General features: G+C 31.3%; 3 protein-coding genes and 1 non-coding gene across 6 annotated transcripts; all 4 read right to left on the reverse strand.

The window, feature by feature from the left end:
* Positions 1–392: 392 nt before the first annotated feature.
* On the reverse strand, positions 393–474 carry TRNAS-AGA (transfer RNA serine (anticodon AGA)). The gene has a single exon. It is a non-coding gene; the product is annotated as a tRNA-Ser (tRNA).
* A 550-nt stretch (positions 475–1,024) lies between these two features.
* On the reverse strand, positions 1,025–5,551 carry LOC101266197 (uncharacterized). Its single transcript, XM_026030264.2, has 6 exons — positions 5,365–5,551; positions 4,479–5,060; positions 2,966–4,324; positions 2,557–2,881; positions 2,013–2,470; positions 1,025–1,896 (listed from the first exon to the last, which is right to left on the reverse strand). Exons 1-6 carry the CDS (start codon positions 5,491–5,493, stop codon positions 1,516–1,518), a joined length of 3,234 nt encoding a protein of 1,077 aa, XP_025886049.2. The 5' UTR covers positions 5,494–5,551; the 3' UTR covers positions 1,025–1,515.
* A 560-nt stretch (positions 5,552–6,111) lies between these two features.
* On the reverse strand, positions 6,112–11,795 carry LOC101258828 (uncharacterized). 2 transcript variants are annotated; one of them, XM_010319369.4, is made up of 11 exons: positions 11,333–11,795; positions 11,097–11,213; positions 10,060–10,641; positions 8,587–9,969; positions 8,174–8,498; positions 7,824–8,085; positions 7,529–7,745; positions 7,076–7,437; positions 6,805–6,951; positions 6,582–6,705; positions 6,112–6,444 (listed from the first exon to the last, which is right to left on the reverse strand). In XM_010319369.4, the coding sequence occupies exons 2-10, from the start codon at positions 11,205–11,207 to the stop codon at positions 6,606–6,608; spliced, it is 3,489 nt and encodes a 1,162-aa protein (XP_010317671.1). In that variant the 5' UTR covers positions 11,208–11,213; positions 11,333–11,795; the 3' UTR covers positions 6,112–6,444; positions 6,582–6,605. The 2 variants fall into 2 exon arrangements, with proteins under 2 accessions (XP_010317671.1, XP_025885590.1); XM_026029805.2 differs by having other exon boundaries at positions 7,067–7,437; positions 11,333–11,692.
* A 1,384-nt stretch (positions 11,796–13,179) lies between these two features.
* Positions 13,180–20,151, reverse strand: LOC101259125 (probable metal-nicotianamine transporter YSL7). Of its 2 annotated transcripts, none has more exons than XM_004234447.5 (6): positions 19,286–20,151; positions 15,840–16,003; positions 15,476–15,573; positions 15,275–15,409; positions 14,685–14,874; positions 13,180–14,582 (listed from the first exon to the last, which is right to left on the reverse strand). In XM_004234447.5, the coding sequence occupies exons 1-6, from the start codon at positions 19,668–19,670 to the stop codon at positions 13,464–13,466; spliced, it is 2,091 nt and encodes a 696-aa protein (XP_004234495.2). In that variant the 5' UTR covers positions 19,671–20,151; the 3' UTR covers positions 13,180–13,463. The 2 variants fall into 2 exon arrangements, with proteins under 2 accessions (XP_004234495.2, XP_069152364.1); XM_069296263.1 differs by lacking the exon at positions 19,286–20,151 and adding an exon at positions 16,131–16,419.
* Between the last annotated feature and the right edge of the window lie 3,244 nt (positions 20,152–23,395).

The raw sequence follows: 23,395 nt of genomic DNA on the forward strand, positions 1-23,395 counted from the left end.
ATATTAATATAATAAATTAAATGTTATGAAAATGTGTTGAAAAATAACTATAATAAATAATAAGGAAAAATTAAGACCTAAATGAGAAATTATCTCTAGTAAAAAACTTAAATATAGTTTTTAATAAGACGATAAATTATTCTCGTAATTAGATGTGCATCCAGATTTAAATCTTTAACAATCAAAATCGTAGACTATTTCACTATATTAATATAATAAATTAAATGTTATGAAAATGTGTTGAAAAATAACTATAATAAATAATAAGGAAAAATTAAGACCTAAATGAGAAATTATCTCTAGTAAAAAACTTAAATATAGTTTTTAATAAGACGATAAATTATTCTCGTAATTAGATGTGCATCCAGATTTAAATCTTTAACAATCAAAATCGTAGACGGCAGGATTCGAACCTGCGCGGGCAGAGCCCACATGATTTCTAGTCATGCCCGATAACCACTCCGGCACGTCCACGTTGATGTAAATGAAATACATAATACATTAAATTAAAAGTGGAGCTAGGATTTTGAGTCTATTGTTCAAGATTTTATAAAAACACACCTTATTTGGTTTTAAATTATTTATAGGATATATTAAATTAATGTTTAAACACATAGAGAAAATTTGAGGAAAAATTATTGAGTTCTACCGAACTCGTAAAATATGGTAGAAATAGACTATGTTGAGGCACAAAATGTGCCTATTCTGGTTCTTAATACCATTTTGTTGAGTCATGTTCATATTGCGATGAAGTTATGTTATATGTATCGATAGTATAAAAGTAATTACACAAATAAAATATTACTCTAAAGGTAATTGCAAATAACTTCATGTAAATGGCATTGATAGTTAACCTATAACAGATTGTTACGAATTTTTTATTACAACGTGTTACTTATTATCTATGTATATAACTGAAATTCATTAAGGGAATATATATACGCATTACAATTCGAATAAGCATGTCCTAATTTATAAATCTATATGAATATAGGACAACATGGAGATCACAATGAAGGCAAAATTGAATATTAAGATCTTAGAGTTGTATATATATATATATGTGGATCCAAGCTACATAGTAAATTAACATGATGGTGATACAAAATTCAACGTTAAGAAATGTTGTAGCTAGTCAAACTAAGACAGTTAAACTAAAAACGTTAAGAAGTAGTAGTAGATGTGACATTATATTTAGTATCACTGTTTACTGTCTTGAAGATCCTGGTTCATCCCTCAAACTCATTGCTTCCAATTGACGTAGCAAGTTGTCATTTCGATCTCTATTAGCTGAGCTTCTTGTTGAGATAACACTTCCATCAATTAGCCAAGTCATTGGAAATGCAATGTTTCTGCAGAAAAATGAACTCTGGTGTAAGTTAGCTGTAAAGTCAACGACTTAATAACACGTTGAGACGACTCGACATGTTCATGGAGTACTATATTATTATTAGGTAATCGGAGATTCTTTTACTCTGTCAGTGTATAAAAGCTAAATCGAGGGACAAAATGAGATCAAAAGACATGTATGTACCGTTCCACACGTTTGTATTTGCAACGATTCATCATATCAACTGTATATTGACCAAAATGGATGTCAAGATCCTTTGCCAACTTTGGTATATAATATCCTGGTAAAATGTCCCATATCTTTAGCACTTGAAGATATCTCGAGTTGTCTTTCACAATATCGATTGTCCAAATCAACTTTAGGTGCTTTACATTGTAGACCTCCAACAGTACAGAAGAATTTCCTCTCTTGTTGTTGAACCTGTTGTTCTTTTCTGAGTTACGCCAACCACTCGAAAGCTTCTCTACAAGAGTATTCACTTCTTTACTTATCTCAGCATCCTTGATTCTGGCAATGGATTTAGTGAAATTCTCACTAAATATAACCTGTTGAGTTAAAACAGCAAAGAACGTGTTATATCTACGTTATGTAGAATGTGTTCTATTTTGGTCTTAAACATGTCACGTGGAAGAGTGAAAGAGAAGTGAAATATTCATCATACCTTCCATTTAATGTTCTGATTTGGTCTCATATCATTCAACGATTCATTAGTCGCGTTCAAAGTTCCTTGATTCAATCGTTTATCATCAGTAACATCAAAGTAACAACCACGAGTCTTGGCGTCAATGACCAAATTCTTCCATATGGAACCACTATTAACCAAAGTTGTTCCATTTCCCAATATCCAAAGACAGTACCTTGCTCGTGTCAATGCTACGTTTGCTCTCTGAAGATTAGAAAGAAAACCAACCGATCCATTGCCATTCCAACGAACAGTAGAGATAATTATAACATCCTCTTCACCGCCTTGAAAACCATCAACAGAACGTACATTCACAGAGAAGTCACTCTTTACATCTGTACTATATTTCTTTCCAAGAATTTGTTGAATAGCAAAAACTTGAGCCTTGTAAGGAGATATACAACCAACATGAACTTTTTGTTTCGATGAGATGAATTCTGTATGTAAGAGGATATCTATCACGTATGCCAACTACAAAGAACAAAAAACATAATCCTTGAAAGATAAGTCGTGTGTTACGTACCTTTATGAAGGTTGAAAACTATCTCAGCTACAACAAAAGCTTCTGGTTTATTTCTCGTGCTGTATCTTTCATCTTGCTCTTCATTTCCATTACTTACGTTGATAAAGGAATACGAGCCAAAAATATCTCCAGTAAGAAATCTCTTCTCATATTTTTCACCTTTCACATTAGGACCATCCATAATTTTCTTATGATAGAACTCATTGTTTGGGAACAGACTTATTTTTGGATGCATCCTATATTGAACATTAAGAAGTTGCTTCTTGTGTCCTAATATTACCAGCCTCTCGAATAAGCTCCTCCCGAATTCAGCCTTCTGGCAAATCTGTCAACAACAGACACTAATGGTAAATTATGAAAGAGCAGTAATGTAATGAAAGAACATTCAATATTAAGACTATTTGAAAACCTTGCTCTGAACCATAGCAGGCAATTGTTTTTCATCTCCGATGAGTATAGCATGACGTAGACCAGGGAGTTGTAACGGAATAGTGGATTCAGATTCTTTCAGTTGAGCAGCTTCATCAATTACCACCATCTCCAGTGGTGACATTCCTTGCATGTTCAGTAGTTTTGATGAGCTAGACGCCGTGCAGAAAATCAAGCATGCACCTTTCAGACAAAAACTCTGAAGAGGGGGCTTAAATTTCTTACTGAAAGTTGGAAGAGAGAGATGCTCGTTAAGGAATTTCAACATTTCAAGGCATTCTGTTTTACTTTCATACAAGTTAGCAAAACGCCTCGCCTTATTTGTTGTATCGATACCAAGAAGCACTTCCTTATATCTTTCAAATGTTTCTGTAGTAGCAAACAATGTTCTAAGAGTTTGCAGATTCTTAAGAAGCCTGAACATTACATTAGCCGTTTCTAGTGGCATGTCAGAAGTAGGTACATGTGTATACAAACTTGGCAGACAAAACAATAAATGGTTAATGAACCATTTTGATTCTTTGATAACAAACTTCTCAAATGTCAAAGCATTGGCTTCTTTGTTACTTGAATCCCCTTCTGCTCTCGAGTTGTTCCTCCGTTGAGAACTTTTTTTATCTTTTGAAGCCTTCTTCTTGTTCTTTTTTAAGGGTTCAAGAACAAATTTACTCCACAACCTATTCTTCGTATGCTTATCTACTAATCCATGAGCATTGATCTTCCCATCTTTGTTGCTCAAGCTAGATTGTTCATTGGTAATGTTACCTTCTACTTCCTCTTCATCATCACTTGTGTCATGTTCCTTATTTTCATCTTTTTCTAAGTACTTACGGTAGTGCTCTTTAGGATCCTCGAGCAAACATATCATGGATTGTACACTACTTTTCCATCCATCTTTTGATGACAGGCAGCTGGCAAGAACATCAACGCGGTACTCAAGAAACACATCAAACAGATCTTCATGATCACCGATCTTCATTCTTTCACCATTTCCAAATAAAACAACGTCTCCTAAACCATACGTGTCATATTCAAGACCGTCTTGTACATGCTGCATCAACCTCTTTGCAACTCCCAAAACAGCAATGTTCGTAGGAGCACATGTCAAAGTTCTGCATTTCATCTTGAACAGAACATATAGTAAGGAGGCAACTGTTTTAGTCTTCCCGGTTCCTGGAGGACCCCAAATTAGCTTAACCATATTCCGATGATCACATTCCCTTGTTGCGATACAACTTAGAATAGCCTCTCGTTGAGCATCATCTAGACCAAAGGACTGAATGATAGAAACATCAGTTTTAGTTTCTCTGTCAGAGCAATCTGTGCAGTCTACTTCACCCTGACATTGATCAAAATCAACATGAATAAAAGAATAACAAGATTAAGAAGGAAAAAAATGTGATGAGTGTGTTTAGTACGACGGAAGTCATTTCTCATGGAATATATTTCCCCCGGAAATGACTTGTGACATAAACACATAACCGATAACTTACATTAGCTACATCACTTTGCAACACAGTCCCAATGATCTTTCGATTTGCGTTATCAGGATCTAAATGCAAAGCATTCCATATTCGAATATTTGTTGTCAAATTAGACAGATAAACCACAAAAAGCTTGTCCCCTTGTTCACCCTTTTCATTGTCTTGTCGCTGAAATGGAATAAGATTTGAAGACAGTATAGGTATCCAGACTCCATCGTCTTCATCGTCTTCATCGTCTTCATCATCCATGTTTTGAACTATGGCAATGAGAAAATATCTCTCAGGTCTGTTCAGATCATCGATTCTTCGTGGTCTCACATCTGATAATGCAATCAAATCTCCATTCTCTGGTTTGTATTCTGTTTTACTTTTCTCTCCCTCTTTAGCTCTCTTAATCAAAATTTCGTAATATAGATGTTTGGGAGCCTCAAACTTTCTTGATGTTACAACATCAAGAACCTCAACGGAAGGGGCAAGCGATACTGTGGAGATACATGAGAGCAAATCAGCATGTGTTTCTTCAACTAGTGGAGTAATGTATGACTTCAAGTACTGATCAATCGACACGAATGTCTCTGGTATTTCTTTCACCTACAACATACATAGTATTTTACTTAATAATACATAGTGACAATTTGAAGTTTATGGATTCAAGAGACTATTACATATTCAATTAGTTGTTTATACAAATACAAGATTTGGACCACAACGAAAAGCTAACTTCTCTTGATGACCAGGGGAGGAACCTTACGACAAAAAATTACACTATATATATAGTAGATGTTATAATAACTGGATATTTTCTTGTGTTTACTTCTTCATATTTTGAACTTTGAGCACGTTCATTTTGTCAACAATAATTGTTTTGGTTTACTAGAAAAGTAAAAATTCAAACCTTGTCTTTGTAAAGATTTTTGTTGAGTACATCTCTTAAAGACCAAGAAAACACCAAATTCACTAAGCCATGAATTGGTTTCTTCTTCTCTTTTGTTGTTGTTGACATGATCTTCCACCTAATTGTCATTAAAATAAATTAATTAATTAAACATCTTAACCTTACACAAGCAAAAACAAAATTAAAGAAGGGAGTTTAATTACCTTTTATTTCTTCTTCTTATGAGATTAGGAGTTTCTACTAGCTAAGTAAATCGGAAATTAAAACAGGAAAATACATTAAGAGTTCCTTTTTTCTTTCTTTCAAAAGTCTCCTCATTTTCTTCCTTGGGAATTATAGAGTTTTACACAATTTCCATGCATGGATGGGATTACCTATATTGACAACATTAATTAAATGTTACTCTTCCATATATCTCAATTAATTATGTAACACTGTTCGGATTTTAACATTCAAATCTTTTAATTTTGACTGTAAATTCAAACATAGATTCGTCATGTTATTTTACAAAAATATTTCGTCCGTCCATTTTTACTTTGTCTAGCACTTTCTCTGTCACTTTTGCATATGGATTCACTAGCGAGTTTAGAAATATACCATTTAGCTTTGCTTAGTTAATGCTGATAAAATTTGACTGTTAATCTATCACTGTAGAAATATATATAGGCGTCTCAGAGAGTCAAATAGTCTTAATAACAGTTATTATAACATGTTAAATTACGCAAAAAAGTAGTTATATTGTCCAAGTATATAACATCAATTCATTGATGGAATAAGTCCGTTACAATACTAGGAACCATGGTATGGTGTATGAATATAAAACAGAATGGAATTTTCACAATGTAGGCACAATCAAATACTAAGACCTTGTAGTTGTATTATATATAAGGTCTTTTCTACATTTTAAAGATCAGCATGTCCATTTAACAAGCCATTTCACTTCAACAATATCGTAACTAATAATTACAGTACTCATGGACACCATCTCAGCAAACGCGTAGGATTCAAAAACTATAGGATCACATCACCAGATCAGTTGCAGTATTAACATGATGAAGGCAGTGAATTGCACCAAAAAAACTGCCAAGAAAAAAACAGAATTTAATGTTAAGAAAGTTCGCAGATAGTCAAGCTAAGACAGTTAAATTGAAACATAGGAAGTACGTAGTAGATATGACAATGTATTTAGTGTTACTCTTTTCTGTTTCATGTTTTACCTGTATTACGCGATGTTTACACTTCTATTTGGACTTGTTGCGCATATACTTTTCCATGAAATCTTCAGCAAGTTGGTTCTGTTTTGATTCGCGGAATAGTTTTCCTCTCTTATTCTTGGACTTACTGGTATAACAGTTGAGTAAAGTTAGTACTAGACTAATCTAACACCAAAAAAACATACATCTGAGTTCTGTTTCATTTTTTTCGTGTAGTACTACTCACTTGGAACTTCTCGAAGATCCTGGTTTATCCCTCAAATTCATAGCTGCCAAATGGCGTGCCAAGTTGTCATCCCGGTTACTGTGAGCTGAGGTTGTTGTTGAGACAACATTTCCTTCAATTACCCAAGACATAGGAAATACAAAGTTTCTGCAGAAAAATGAAGACTTGTGAGTAAAACATGTTCGTGGAGTACTAATTCGATTATCCTAAAATGTACTTGTAAGAATTGACAGAAATGTAGACCAGAGAAACAATACAAGACATTTTGTACCGTTCCACGCGTTTGTATCTGCATCGATTCATCATATCAACGGTATATTGACCAAAATGGGTGTCAAGATTCTTAGCAAACTTTGGTATATGACATCCTGGTAAAATGTCCCATATCTTTAGTACTTGAAGGTATGTAGAGTTCTGCTGCTGAATATCTACGGTCCAAATCAATTTTAGGTGCTTGACAAAATACTCCTCCAACAATCCAGAAGAATTTCCGCCTTTGTTGCTGAACATGTTTTTCTTTTCTGCCTTACGCCAACCACTCGAAAGCTTCACCAAAAGGGAAATCACTTCTTTACTTATCTCAACATCCTTAATTCTGGCAATGGATTTTGAGAAATCCTCACTAAATATAACCTGTTGAGTTAAAACAGCAAAAAACTCGTAATTTCTCCGTTCGCGAATAGAACTCAAATATTCATATTATAGGCTAAATGAAGCAACATACCTTCCATTTGGCTGATTGAAATATCAGTGAATCTGTTTTGAGTAATGTTTCTAGCTGGCTAAGTTCAATGGTCGCGTCCAAAATTGCTTGACTCAATCGCTTGTCTTCAGTAACATCAAAGTAACAACCGCGAACCTTGGCGTCAACAACCAAATTCTTCCATATGGAACCACTGTTAACCAAAGTTGTACCATTTCCCAATATCCAAAGGCAATACCTACATAAGAATCAAAGTTGACAGTTAAGAATATCAAAAACCATCTGTTATGTGTAATGTTGTTCACCAAATTAGAACCTTGCTCGAGTCAATGCTACATTTGCCCTTTGAAGATTCGAGAGGAAACCAACCGATCCACTCCCATTACAACGAACAGTGGATATAATTATCACATCCTCTTCACCACCTTGAAAACCATCAACAGAACGTACATTCACAGAGAAGTCACTCTTAACATCTGTGCTATATTTGTTGCCAAGAATTTGTTGAATAGCAAAAACTTGAGCCTTGTAAGGAGATATACATCCAACACGGACCTTTTGTTTCGAAGAGATATATTCTGTAGGTAAGATAATATTTATTAGGTATGCCAACACGTTTCATTCATCTTACGCAGAAATTAAATCCTTGAAAGATAAGTGCATTACCTTTATGAAGGTTGGCAACTATCTCAGCTACAACAAAAGCTTCTGTCTTATTTCTTGAGCTGTGCTTGTCATCGTGCTCCTCATTTCCACCACTTACATTTATAAACGAATAGGAACCAAAAATATCTCCAGTAAGAAATCTCTTTTCATATGCAGCTGATTTCACATTAGGACCATCCATGATTTTCTTCTGATAGAACTCTCTATTAGGGAGCAAACTTATCTTCGGATGCATCCTGTATTGAACATTAAGAAGAAGCTTCTTGTGTCCCAAAGTTACCAGCCTCTCAAATAAGCTCCTCCCAAACTCAGCCTTCTCGCAAATCTGTATATAACAGATACTAGCTGTCAATGACAAAAGAGCAGCACAGTAAATTTTAAAAAAAAAAGTCATAAAGAGATTAACTAATAACCTTGCTCTGAACCATAGCAGGCAGTTGTTTTTCATCACCAATGAGTATAGCATGGCGGAGACCAGGGAGTAGTAACGGAATAGTGGATTCACATTCTTTCAGCTGAGCAGCTTCATCAATAACAACCATCTCGAGTGGTGTCATTCCTTCTGTGTGCAACTTTATCGAGCTAGAAGCTGTGCAGAAAATCAAACATGCACCTTTCAGACAAAAACTTCGAATCTGGTAGTCCTCAATGAAATCGGGAAGAGAGATGCTTTCGTTAAGAAATTTCAACACTTTTAGGCATTCTGTTTTAGTTGTACGAATATTTAAACGTCTTGTCTTATTCTTTGTAGCAAATCCCGGTAGAATTTCTTTTAATCCTTCAGATTGTTCCACAGTAGCAAACAATTCTCCAAGAGTTTGAAACATCTCAAGTAGTCTGATCATCTCCTTAGCTACTTCTAGTGAAATGATAGAAGTAGGTAGATGCGTATACAAGCTCGTTAAGCAAAATGTTAACTGATTCTGTATACATTTGAATCTTTTGTTCACAAACTCATCAAGTGTCAACACGATTACTTCTTTGTTGCTCGCCTCCCCATTGTTCTTGACCTTGTTTGCTTTTTCACCTTCTTTCGAGTTGTTATCCCTTCGAGACTTTTGTTTATCTTTCTTCTTGTTCTCTTTTAAGGTCTCAACAACAAATTTCTTCCACAACTCACTCTTCTTGTTCTTGTTGAGTCCTTGATCATTGCTCGAACTAGATTCTTGACTAGTAACACTTCCTTTTTTTCCCTCTTCCTCATCATCTATCTCCGCATTATCATCACCGTCACGGTCCTTGTCCTTTAGTTTCTCTAAGTACTTGCGATATTCCTTTTCAGGATTCTCGAGCAAACATGTCATGGACTGTATACCAATTCTCCACCCACTAATCGGAGACGAGCAGCTAGCAAGTGCAGCAACACGGTTACTAAGAAAGACATCAAACAGATCTTCATGATCATCAATCTTCATTCGTTCCCCATTACCAAACAAGACAATATCTCCTAAACCATACGTGTCGTATTGGAAACAACTCTGTACATTCTGCATCAGCTTCTTAGTCACTCCCAACACAGCAACATTCGTGGGCGCACAAGTCAAAGTCCTGCACCTCATTTCTAACAGGACATAAAGTAAAGAAGCAACTGTTTTTGTCTTTCCAGTTCCCGGAGGACCCCAAATTAACTTAACCATATTCCGGTGAGAACATTCTCTTGTAGCAACACAACTTACAACAGCTTCTTGTTGAGCACTATCTAGCTCAAAGGACTGAGCGATGGCTCTTGAACTCGATATAGCTATATTAGTTTCTGCTTCTCTAACGGAACAAAGGGAGCAGTCTACTTGATCACCCTACAAACGAAATGTTTATTAGATGCTAGACTAATGATACAATTTCAACGTATGATCACTATAACAGTAAAGTTGAAAAAAAGTACTTACAATATCCGAATCATCACTTCTCATCACGGTCTTAATGATATTAAAGTTTGAATTTTCCCGGTCTGAGTGCAATGCATTCCATATTCGAATGTTTGTTGTCAAATTAGAAAGATAGACAACAAAAAGCTTGTCCCCTTGTTCACCTGTTTCCCTATCCGGTTTCTTAAACGGAATAAGCTGTGAAGACAAGATAGGTATTCTATAACCATCATCATTCATACCTTGAACTATAGCAATGAGGTATGATCTCTTAGGCCTGTTTAAATCCTCCATTCTTCGTGGTCTCACATCTGTTAGTGCAATCAAATCACCAACTTCTGGTTCATATTTCGATTCATGCTTTGATTCATTACTCTCTCCCACCTCTCTATTTTGATTTCTTCTCAACAAAATATTGTAATATAAACCTTTCGGAGGGTTAAAATCTTTCGATACTTTCACATCAACAACCTCAAGAGCAGGTGCCCGCGAAACAGCAGACACATTAGAGAGCAAATCAGCATGTGTTTCTTCAAGAAGTGGAGTAACGTATGACTTCAAATAATGATCAATCGACACAAACGTCTCTGGAATTTCTTTCACCTAACATATCGAAACAGAACAAATTACAATAAATTTGACACAAAAGTTCAAAAACTAAAATTATAGTACAATTCATGATACTACATTTGACATGAATTGCTAATAACAACTTGTAACGTTGCTCAGACTCTCCAAAAATGTTTTTTGACCCATGTCGGATCATCCAGACACACACTATTTTTAGAGGATCCGATATCCAGCTAACAACATTTTTAATGAGCCGGAGAAACTTATCTTTCAACCAACTAAACACATTGATTTTGACTCAAACAAAATAAAATGTGTTCATATATAACATACTATTGTTAGGCTCAGATTCTTCAAAAATGTTATCGTACCTATGTCAGGTCCTCTAAAAACACATTGTACTATTTAAAAAATCAAACAAAAGCTCATCAAAATTTTCGAAAAGTCCGAGCAACATAAACAACAAAAAAAGAAAGATGAATTCAAACCTTGTCTTTGTAAAGATCTTTGTTCAACACATCCTTTAAAGACCAAGAAAACACCAAATCCACTAATCCAGGAATTGTTTTCTCTGTTTTCTTCTTTGTAGTAGTAGCCATTTTCCCCTAATATTAATCAAAATTATACAAAAAAAAAATTTAAAAAAAATCAACAACATGTACATCATGATCATCAACATGCAATAACAAATAAATTTTTAAAATAAAAAATAAAAAAAATTTACCTTTATATTTATGATCTTGTAGCTACTAATATAACTTTATATTATATTGAAGCAACAAAATATTCTCTACTGCTGCATTCAACAAAAATGATGAAAGTATAGTAAAAAATAAATGTCGAAAATGACAAGTAACTTTAATTTAGAAGAATAATTTATTCCGTACAATCATAGGATAAAAAAGGAGAAAAAGTGTGGAATAAAGATTATAAAGATCTTCAATAAGGTGGACTAATAGTCAACAAATAAAATAGATGAAAAAAACAGAGAAGTTACAAGGAAAACTTATAATATATAGTTTTTTTTTCGTTTTCTTTTGTTTGCTAAAACTTAAAAAGAAAGTTATATATTTATATTAATAATATTACATGTTGATGTCAATATTAGTGTTTTTATATACTGTACCAAAAGTGACAAAGATTCCAAAGGCTAAAAGGAAGAAAGAGGAAGATGATGAGAAGTTACAAGGAAGACTTAGAATCGAAGTCTTAAATTATATATAAAAGGGTGAATAGTAATTCGTACTCCGTTCATTTTTATTTGTTCAGTAATAATATATCATACCCTCTAAAGAGCAATAAATATAATCAATAGTGAAATAAAAAGTTTCACTAAAAATATTCAAGATTTAACATATACACATGGAAAAAAAAAGAGAGGCAATTTTCACATATAGCAATCGAAAAAATCATATTTGTATGTTATAGCAAACTTTGCATAATTGCGCTCCATAGTAAACATAAAACTGTATAATTCTATATTCATATACAATTGTATAATTCGTTGGCCTAAATTGTATAATTCGCTGACTTATTTCGCTGCAATTGTATAATTCGCTATACTATTTCACTCCGATTGTATAATGCACAATTGTATAATTCGCTGCCTATTTCGCTGCAATATTTTTAAAAAATTTGCTTTGCATTCAATTGAATCGAATTAAAATGTATGTATGTTGCATAATTATAAGTGTGTAGCAAGAAGATATATGTTTTTCTCTCGCTTTATACAAATAAAGAAACACAATATATACACTTCTGTTGTATAAAGCAAGAGAAAATTGTATTTCACTGCAATTGTATAATTCGTTGGCCTTTTTCTCTGCAATATCTAAAGTAAAATGTTTGTAAATTGTATAATTATATGTATAACACGAAGATATATATTTTTGCATGTGTATATACAATTTTCTCTCGCTTTATACAACACAGAAACATAATTTATACACTTCTGTGTATAAAGCGAGAGAGGCGAGCGAGAATGAAGAGTGGCGAGCGAGATTTTTGGGAGAGAGACGTCTGGAAAACTTTAGCTAACGCTTGCTATGAAGCACAATTAAATCAAACTTAGCTATTTCATTTATTTTAGGTTATTAGTTTTCTATTATATATAATTTTTCAAAAAAAAAATGATATATAAAATTACTGTGTATCTAGATTTATTTACTTGGTAAGACTATATAGTTAAAAGAATAGGTAGCTTTACTTGATCCGATAACGTAAAAATTATTTATACCAAGACTAATATACTTTTAGTGCAATATATTAAAAAAAAAAAATAGTGTGGAAAAAAGTGAAATCCTGTATAGGGAAATGTAGAAAATAAATACATACTCTGATAATGATTTTTTGTGGGGATCGTTTCGTTTCCTTAGTTGGGAATTAAAGAAAATTCAAATATTTTCAATTAACTTTTGTTTTCTCATTTGCTATAAAACTTAGAAGAGTGAACTTTGTTATAATGACGTATTAAAAAAGCTATTATTGTACTATGTGCAACTTTTGTTTCCATGCCGACCTCTTTTTTCTAACTGACTAAATTTTATTAGTTTTCGTTTGATAGAGCATATATAAATAATGTTGAATTTTTATTTTATCGGACAATTAATTTTACATAAATATTTAGTTTAAACTTGGTTACAAAATACATATTATCTAACCAAAATATAAAGCTGTGAACAATGACAGTGTACAGTAAACTTATGTAGTGTACATTTACAACTTTAACACATGAAGCTCAATATGTTGTCTACGTAAATTTTACTTCTATCATCTTTATAGCAAGTTCATAGCAATATAAACATCGAACATACGGAGGAAAAACAGAACAATAAGAACGCGATAGAACCTACACGTTACCGAGCTTTAGGATGCATGAACTTATCTACTCTGATATTGTCCTTCCTTGATAGAAACTTCATGCAAATTGGTGGATTAACACCTGATAAAGCTAAGATTGAACTAGGCAAGGTCCAAATTCCATCTCCACATATTAGTCCAGACGCGACAGCTGGTCCAAATGCATCGGCCTTAGCCTTGTTTATCTTTGTCCAGATGAACAAAATCAGGCTCCCGATACACATATCAATGGCGAAGTATGATCCTAGATAGAAAGGTATAGCCATTGCCATCGGAAGAGGAATGTACTTTGCCTTGTTCTTTCCTAGAGCATCTCTTAACGCGTTGATTGCAATAGCTCCAATGAAGAATATGTAGCATAATGTGAGACAATTCTTTGGTAGAGCTGAGAAGCCTTCCACTCCCAATATAGACATGTTACGATAGACTAGAGCGTAAGGAGCAGGGTACTCTGAACCTGGAATACCTAAGTCGTGGAACGCCTTGTAGAATAGCCAAAATACACAAGGGGAAATCACACACCCCATTGCTGTTCCGATCATCTGGCTTATGAACATCGACCTAGGAGAAGCCAGCGTCATGTAACCTGTCTTGAAGTCTTGTGTTAAGTCGGATGCAGTTGTGACTACGTTCATCATGACACCACAAGCAGCTAATCCTGCTAGAACACCACCATGACTAGCCCCAGCCCATGCACCGATGGTGAAGATAGCCAGCTTCCCGTACGTTGATGCTAATGACCAGTCAGTCAGACCAGTTCCATAAGCATTGCAGAAGGCTAGTGCTGGTGTAAAAATGTATATCACCACAATGTAGTACCACTTAAGTTGATGGAAAATGTGTGGAAGCGTTATCATGGAGATGATGGCAATGCTAACATAACCGACTATAGCAACCCACGTAGGGATTTGATCCTTGAGGAAAAGCTCGGTTCGTATCTGATCATCATAAGACAGAGATGCCTCTGCAGGGGATGCACGCGGGGCACCAACAGGAAGGACTAAACCTGCTTTTTTCTCGCGGAATTGGCAATATATACCATACAATGTTCGTCCCAGTACTTTGATGAAGTTGTAAAGACCATCACCAAGGATCATAGCTATTGCTATAAACACCTGCATTACAAGAGCAGCACGGAAAAATCCATTAGCCTCATTTTTCAGTTTTTATCTGATCGAGCTAATTTAAAAACATCGTGTGTCATATTGAGTACGTACCCTGTAACCTTGTATGCCGTGAAGGCTGGTAGGACTTTGATCAGCAGGGTACCAATGACCTTTTCTGTCTTCAATAAGAGGCCACATTATACCCCACGAAAGGATTGCTCCAACTAGTAACGATACGTTGACTAGATATGGACATATCATCCCAACACCAACATATGTCGCGGAGAAGTCAAAATAAAACCTGGTTGATCAGAAAAAATAAGTCGAAAACATTGAAAAGTAGTGCTTCCAAGTTACAGAATTGAGTATAGAAAAATCTATATTGCTCGGGCTCTTCAAAAATGTCACCAGGCGCGTACCAAATACTCCAAAAGTAGTGCATTTTTGGAGGAACTGACACGGGTGTGACAACGTTCTTGGAGAGCCAGAGCAACATAGCTAAACAAATAACCTTGTTTCCCAATATACATACAAAAACATAAGAGCATATTGCAGTAGATGTAGAAGTTCAACGTTTATTCGAGTCCAACTAATTAGGCAAGCTACATTGTGTAAGTTATTGAAAACACATTGCGAAATGTATCAATAGCATAATAAGTCCAAACAAACAAGTTGATATTAATGGAAATTCAAACGTTTACCTGTTCTCGTAGGCTTTGAGACCTAAAGTGGGAAAGCTCCCGAATCCACAGCCATCCCCTCCTGTAAAAAACCACTGGAAGAATCTCCATAAGAAGCTGAAGGTGAAAAACTTTCCCAAAGTTTTTACTTGCTTCCTGCAACGACGAGCAATTAGTACTATCATCGATAAGAAGCAATCGTTGATGGTGTAAAAGACTCACTTGGCTAGCTTAGCTCCTTGTGGAGTATGGAAACTGTTGATCAGGTGAGCAGTTGCAGTACCACTCGGATAAATCAGCTTGAAGTCGATAATCATAATCTGAGAATATATTCACATTATGTCAAACAATGCAACTCGTATGATAGCATCAATATATCGCGGTTACTAATGTTGACAAATTGTTTATCAAAACGCACCTCAAAGCTGACTAGAAGACCTTATGTTAGAATATGCCTAACAACTTAACTTGCCTATCAAAATTTCGTTCACATGACAACTGACTCATTAATTTCCTATTATATACAAGTGTATATCGTCACGCTTGAAAATATGTGATACATATGCATTAGAAATGTCGAATTTACCTTACGAAGAGGGACAACAGAGAAAAGCCCAAGAAAGCTAACAACCAAGAGGAAAGTAATCATCCATCCTAAAGAAGGGTTCTTGACATTATCTGCAGCATTTGCTTCTGTTGATTGCTTAGCAATAACTTCACTCATGCCAAAAAGATAGCTTCCAAAACCTCCTACTCATGATCAAAAGGTAAAATACAGAAGAAATTAGAGTTATTATATTGAATTTTACTATATGCTTTTATCACATAAATAAGGTACCAAATGATTCTTAAAATGCAACAATTAATAATGCATTGCCTAAGGAGAGAGGACACCAATTTAAAATAACGCTAGGTGACTTCTTTTCATCGATCCATTTAACTCAAAGTTACATGCAAGCTGATATGAACAACATATTAAAGAGGGAACCAATTCATAGTGTCACTTGTATTCACTTCGGGGCGGAGCTAGCCTTAAAGCGATGGGTTCGATGGAACTTTCAATAGCTTTGGCTCAAACGTTGTATTTTTGTAAATCCAGAATCCAATAGATAAAAAAACAATTATGCTTTTTTTAAGATATATATTTTTTTTATCATATTGATACTATAAAATTTGTAACTTATAGTACTTATGTATAGTGTTGGAATATGAAATATTCTATCATATAATACTTCGAAAATTAGTCAAATTAACTCTTGAAAAGTAAAACATGACAACTAATATGAAATGAAGGAAATAATTACTTTTAATATATTCTAAAGCCATAATGATTTCCCTATGGAGTTTTTATTTCAATTAATTTGTGGAAAATGATCGTCAACATTATTATAAATTAATCCCCACCACTTACGGAGACAATAATTCATACGCAAAGACTTTATCTAAAAAAAAAAAATAAGAATTATTTTATTTCGTCTCAATTTATATGATATATTTTAAATTTCAATCATAAAAATTCTTATGAAGAATAATTCACATATATGAAAACTACATAAAAAAAAATACAATAGTCATGAAAATTAACAATGAAAAAATAAAATAAATCATGATTAATATTTTTAAAATTTAATTGATATTATATAAATTGAAACAGAAAAATAACGTATTACAATTTTTTCAGTTTGTTTAAGTGTCTAGCAAGTCAAGTATGAATAGCTAGTCTCACTCCAGTTGTCTTTCAAAGACTTCTAATTTGTCATGTATTCACACACTATAATTGACTAAACTTAAAATAACAAGTCAGTGCATAAAATATTTTGCGTTAATGAAATTTACAAAAAGGTCACACTTATATTTCAATCCAAATATTAGTGACATATTAATTATGTTTTTTTTAAGAACTCAAGAATTTCTGAGAATTCTTTAAAAGATTTTATGTAATTAGTATAAAAAAAAATTATTTAGATTCATGCATCTTAGTTTGTTACAATTCCTAATTTGGTACCTAAATAAAAGAATGTCACTTAACCTTCCTATATTTAGTAAAAAAAAAGTCTAAACTTCTAACATTCTCATTTGACCTTTTAATGACTATCTCTTAATTATTATAGTAAAAAATAATGATAATGACAAGTCTAAAATTATAATATTCAAAATGTAATAGTATGCACACTTTTAATTTGAATCACAAGATTTAAAAAAAAAAAGAAAATCAAAACAATATATTATTTTAAATAGAATAAAGGACAATTACATTTAGTGGAACACATCTTTTCGCCCGTGCAAAATGATAAAGTAAGCTATAACTAACCACCATATAAAATATCTCGTATTAATTGAATTTAAGAAAAATTTGTAATTTGAAGAATGAATCAATGATTTAATATAATATATGGTTGTGGTTATTTTCACGAATTAACTATGTAGCTTAGAAATTACACGAAATAACTTTACTGTTATTTCAAAATCTATTTTCAGAAATTCTAAAATATTATTTAAAATTGAGATTATATATTTTATATTTTTTAAAATTATTTTAAAGATAATATTTTAAAATTCATTGATATTTCTTTTATTATAGTGTGGTGTCCACAAACCCACCAAATACCCGTGGACTAAATAATATCACACACAATGTATCTAGACCAACATTTCAACAATATTAATTTTCGATTTAATTGCAAAATGAGAAAAAAACACATGATTTGACAAAAATAAAGTTCAAACTTTTCCCTTTTTTTTTATTAACACTACCTTCATGGAAAGTTGTTTCCATATTATCCAATTATTTTCATAGTCTCATTTTATGTATAACACTTTTTTCAAAAAAAAAAATTTATATAATTTTTTTTTTTAATCTTTAGTGATATTTTTGTGTGGCATGATAATATTTATTGTTATATACAAAAAAAAATCAGATTTTTCTCATAAAAAGTCATTTTCCGTTAAAAATAATCATATAAAATGAAATAAATGAATATCAAAATGCTTTTTATAAAAAGCCGTATTCTATTAAATGCTACCATATAAAATGAGATAAGACAAAGAGTATGATTTAAATTTTAAAGTAGGAACATCTCATCAGCTAAATCAAACACTTTTTTGTGAAGTTAAACTAAAAGACTCCAAATTTAAATTGAATTCTCTTCTAATTAACTTTTTATTTTTTTAAAGAAAATACTGATTTAATACTGAAAAATATTAATCTATATAAGTTGAATCATATAAGATAACAATAGTGCAACTAGTAACATGTAGAATAAGACAAACTTTTCATAATATGTTGAAATAAAATAAGTGAAACTAGTATTAACATCAAACTAGTTTAATTTATTACTATGATAGTTGAGTATTTTTAATAAATAAAATATAAACCAAAAAATATTTTCTTTAATCATAATTTTTTTAAAAAAAAATACTTAATATTCCAAATATCTAATTATGACTTAATTAAAGATTCTCCATCTCTATAAAGACTTGAACAAACAACAATGGGCCAAGCATTATGGGTTCAAAAATTAAACATTTATATATTTAAACATATATCATGCCTCTATTCCACCTAACCTAAATTAAATAAATGTAAAGTTTTGGTCAGAAAGAATTAGTTATAACAACTAAAAGACATGTCACGGATAAATTGACTTTCGAAAAGAGAAACACGATAAATAATACAAAATAACATAAATAAAAATATACATAGAAACAAACAATGTCTTATAACTATTCATTTCATATAAATACTCAATGCAAATAAATTTTTACTGAAATAAAAATGGAGAAGGAAATCAAGAATAACTAACCATATCGGGCAACACAAAATTACAAACATATATCTTGCGTCAATCGATTTGAAATAAACACTCAATACAGATAAGTTTATGTTGAGATTAAAAAAAAAGAGAGGGAAATTTTTTTAACCACTAAAACATAACTACAAATACAAGATACATGTGCATCTTAATTCATTTGATAACATAAGCACTCGATACAGATAAATTTTTTTTACAGAGACAATGAAGAATTACTTACCGCTGAAGGCTATGCCTGAAGTTGCAACAACACAAGTCTGAATAACAGTATTTTCTTGTCTTGTAAATGGTTGTTTCAAAACTCCAGATTTGTCAAGAAATTTAGTCCAAGTCTTGACAAAAAAGAATCCCAAAAGTCCAGCAGAGACATTAAGAGAAGGTATAATTCCAGTAGTAAGATTCAATTTCATAACAATAAAAGTAAATAAAATTCCCAATAATAAGCTCACAAAAAATGCTCTTAATGTTAATTGACTTTCCCATGATGGCACTTGTTTTGATTCAAATATCCTTTCTACTGATTGTACTTCTTGCTCTTCTTGAATTCTTTTGGTACTATTTGTTGTGTGTATTTCTCTTCTATTAACACTATTGGATCTATCCATAGCTCTAGTGTTTTATGAAAAAAAACTAAATAATTAGAAGTTGGGATTTGGGAAATTGGTATTTATTGATGAAAGTGGGAGTACTAGTGGGGATAAAGATTTCATATTGTGTATAGTGTGTACTAAAGGGTCAATATTGTTGTTATCATAGATAAAAGGTCGGGGCAATGATGGAGACAGAATTTTTTATTAATTGTGTATAGTGTGTATTAAAGGGTGAATACTGTTGTTATCATAGATAAAATGGGTCAGGGCGATGACGGAGACAGAATTTTTATTAATTGTGTATAGTGTGTACTAAAGAGTGAATATTATTGTTATCACAGATAAAATGGGGTCAGAGCGATGACGGAGACAGAATTTTATTAAGAAAATATTTACAAGGAGGGGTGGAGTCAATGTTTATGTTTTGAGTTTGATTGGATTCAGTAATTTTTATAGGTGATTATTGTGGATAGATAATCAAGTATTTTTTTCTATTGTTAATTTATGTAATGTAGTTTGATTAATGTATATGAGGTTTAAGAAATATGGAAAAGCTTTAAACATCGTTGTTATTAGTTGACAAATTAGGGTAGGGGTGTGGTGACAAAATTTCCATTAAGGAGTTTCGAATGAGTTGGAATGAAGTTGATATTTCCGTTACGAGTTTTGTTGACTTCAGAAATTTTGATAGATGATTATTGCCAATATGTTAATTACATAAATAAACTGTAATTTCTTTTAATTAAAAATTTTAAATGAAATAATCACGTATTTTAATACAACAATAAAACAAACGAGTGAATTAGATGTATAATATTTTTTATAGTAATATTCTTAAAGGTCCTCAAATGGTCACACTATTTTTTTGTGACAAGTTTACATAAGAAAATAACATACTTTTTTAATAAATTAAAAAAAATAGGTTGATTCCTTTTTTTAAAAATCAAGGATAGCTCCACTCTTGGATATTTGAATGTATTTTTCTTATTAGAGAAAAGTATAGTTATGTTGAAGTGAGGAACCAATTAGAAATGCATATATCGAAGACAATCAAAATGTTAATTTTATGAATTAAAGATTTTAAAGTAATTTTCAATATATTAATATTTAAATTTTAATTAATTTTAAATTATTATGTAAAAATTATTAAATTCGATTAAATTTATTATCGAACTTTAGAGGGGGTGGGTGGGGGTACCTCAATAAAATTCAAGACCTCATAATCTTGTTGTCTTTATCACTTAAAAAAAGTGGGTGTGTGGGGTTGGCCTCTATGTATGACCATTAAAATGTGTATTAAAAATAAATTTTAATTGAAAAAGAAGTTATTTTTAATTATTTAAATACTCTCAATAAGACAAAATAATATTATAATTTTGAGGTAAGTTATTTTTTAATTATAATATAATTTTAACATAGGAAAAATATATTAAAAATTAATTATCTTTTATTCCTGGTACCAAATGAATTTGAGTATTGCTCCCTTTTGTTCCAAATTATTTTAGCTTTAAAAAAATTAATTTTGAAATACTTAATTATCGGTTTTCGGAATTTAAAATTAAAAATGTTAATTATGTTTGATTATATTCTTAATATTAAAAGGTACATGTACAATATTTTTTAGGAAAAAAGTTAATGTACCTTTATTGAGTAAAAATAATTTAATAATTTATACTTTATATATATAATAATCAGTCCCTGGATATTAAAAATACTTTCTTAGCAAATATGGACATGAATCTAAACATGATTTTATAGGTTTATTATTACTCCCTCCTATTCCTTTTTACAACGTAGTACTTTTGTCATGGTAATTAAAAATAATATTTATTAATTGAAAGAACTAAATATTATTTTTTTAATTTTTAAAAAATATATAATAAAACTAAAATTTTAAATTATTAAGTTTAAATCCTAAAGACATTCCGTGAAGAGTGAGAGAGTTGACATGTTAGATTTTGTCGTGATTTAATAAAAGAGATAGTAATACCATAGCATGTTTGGATTTTTTTAAAAATATTATCATATTTATATAAATCTTTCTAAAATTTAATCTAAACATACGATAATATTTTTAAAAAATTTAAATAATCATGAATTATTATGTATTTTTTTATTTTAAATCAAAAATTTTGAGTCAAGCACTGGTTGTGAAACCGTCTATAACAAGGAATGCATTACCTTTTAAAATGAAATTTAACGATAATCAATTAAATTTTAAAATAAATATCAAATATCGAATAAAAAAAATAGCATAATGTAAACTATGAATTAATCCAAATGGCTAAAGTCGGCTTTGGCAAGTTGTATTTTTATTCAGTCCAACTTGCAAATTAATCATACTGTCGAAAAAAACAGATTCCAAATCATGCATGTTATCCAAACACAACGTACTTTTCAAGAAAAATTATTCTTATAAACAATTACATTTTTTTTGGATATATAATCATTTTTAGCCTCATTGTTATTGTATTATCTCAGTAATATTTGACTTTTACATATTTAACTTTAATTAAGTTATATACTATGCTTTTAGTTATCTAATTAGTACTCTCTTTTTGTTTAATAATATTTTTTCATTATTAGTTTTGCAAACTTCTTAAGGAATTATAAATAAAATTATATTATTATTTAAATATAATAGATATAATGTCTTGAAAAATATAATAGAAAAATTACTATAATTAAAAATAGTGTAAATTAAGAATTAAATATAAAATTATTCATTAATTTCATAAAATGAACAATTAAAGTCGGGGCTAGGGTTAGGGGTTTTGAGGTTCTGAAAAAAAGAGATTTTTTTTTGTTAATAATGGGATTCAGACCCACAACTCTAGTATGAAAGTATTTCTATGACTATTCCTTATTACTAAGCTATTAATCAGTTTTATTAGAGATTTATGAATTAATTTTTATTTATTTAACTTTTTAGTATAAATATATAAAATTTACAAAAAAAATTATTATGTTCGTTTGAACCCACTATCTCTCTCATCTAACTCCGCCTCAGTAAATAAGTATTATTAGACATCTTAAAATAATATAATCGATAATTATTATTAGACCGACGAAATTAACCAATTACATAGAAAGAGAAGAAAGTCCCCTAAGGTCGTAATCTTTCTAGACTTGTGATTGAAACTTGAATGATGGTGCTATTGGTGCATCATTCATTGATGAGCAGAGACTTATTTCAAGTCAATGATAGTTTCTCAAAGGATACATATATCCTTTATTATATCTCTACGAGTTAAATGATCGCAAATACATTTAAATTACTATGTATTGTTAAGTTTTTTATTTGAATTATTATCAATTATTTATTAAGACATTTATCAAGTATTAATTATTCATTTTTCTATCCGAAAAATATTAATATTGTTTAAGTAGGAAAAAAGAGTAAAACTCATGATTGTTGAAGTGTAATTTGATGAATAGGTGATGATAATTTAGACCAAAAAAAGTGAACACTAGATAGTACATGAACGTAGAAAATTCACAAAAATGTGACACTTTGAAAGTAATTTTGATCATAAACTACATCTTTATTAAGGTGTATTTGATATGAAGAAAAATATTTCTCTAAAAAATATATTTCTGTAAAATAAATGTTTTTTTTACTTATATTGTAGTGTTTGGTAGATAAGCAAAAAAATATTCTCCGATATTATTTAAATGTGACAGCAAATTAAAACACTAAGAAGGCGAGATGAGGATTAGGGGGATAGTCAAAGGGTTGG

Source organism: Solanum lycopersicum, chromosome 3 (assembly GCF_036512215.1).
Source record: "Solanum lycopersicum chromosome 3, SLM_r2.1".
NCBI lineage: Eukaryota > Viridiplantae > Streptophyta > Magnoliopsida > Solanales > Solanaceae > Solanum > Solanum lycopersicum.

What these genes read in the sequence shown, in the direction of transcription:
- LOC101259125 (XM_004234447.5), bottom strand. Translation starts at nt 19,670, where the DNA reads ATGGATAGATCCAATAGTGTTAATAGAAGAGAAATACACACAACAAAT. An exon ending in TTCAGGCATAGCCTTCAGCG is followed by an intron (nt 16,004 to 19,285) that starts GTAAGTAATTCT and finishes GATCATGAGTAG; the next exon opens with GAGGTTTTGGAAGCTATCTT. An exon ending in CTCAAAGCCTACGAGAACAG is followed by an intron (nt 14,875 to 15,274) that starts GTAAACGTTTGA and finishes CTGATCAACCAG; the next exon opens with GTTTTATTTTGACTTCTCCG.
- LOC101266197 (XM_026030264.2), bottom strand. Translation starts at nt 5,493, where the DNA reads ATGACAATTAGGTGGAAGATCATGTCAACAACAACAAAAGAGAAGAAG. An exon ending in TGCAAAGTGATGTAGCTAAT is followed by an intron (nt 4,325 to 4,478) that starts GTAAGTTATCGG and finishes GATCAATGTCAG; the next exon opens with GGTGAAGTAGACTGCACAGA. An exon ending in CTGCTATGGTTCAGAGCAAG is followed by an intron (nt 2,882 to 2,965) that starts GTTTTCAAATAG and finishes TGTTGTTGACAG; the next exon opens with ATTTGCCAGAAGGCTGAATT.
- LOC101258828 (XM_026029805.2), bottom strand. Translation starts at nt 11,207, where the DNA reads ATGGCTACTACTACAAAGAAGAAAACAGAGAAAACAATTCCTGGATTA. An exon ending in GTAGCATTGACTCGAGCAAG is followed by an intron (nt 7,746 to 7,823) that starts GTTCTAATTTGG and finishes ATTCTTATGTAG; the next exon opens with GTATTGCCTTTGGATATTGG. An exon ending in TTCAATCAGCCAAATGGAAG is followed by an intron (nt 7,438 to 7,528) that starts GTATGTTGCTTC and finishes TTAACTCAACAG; the next exon opens with GTTATATTTAGTGAGGATTT.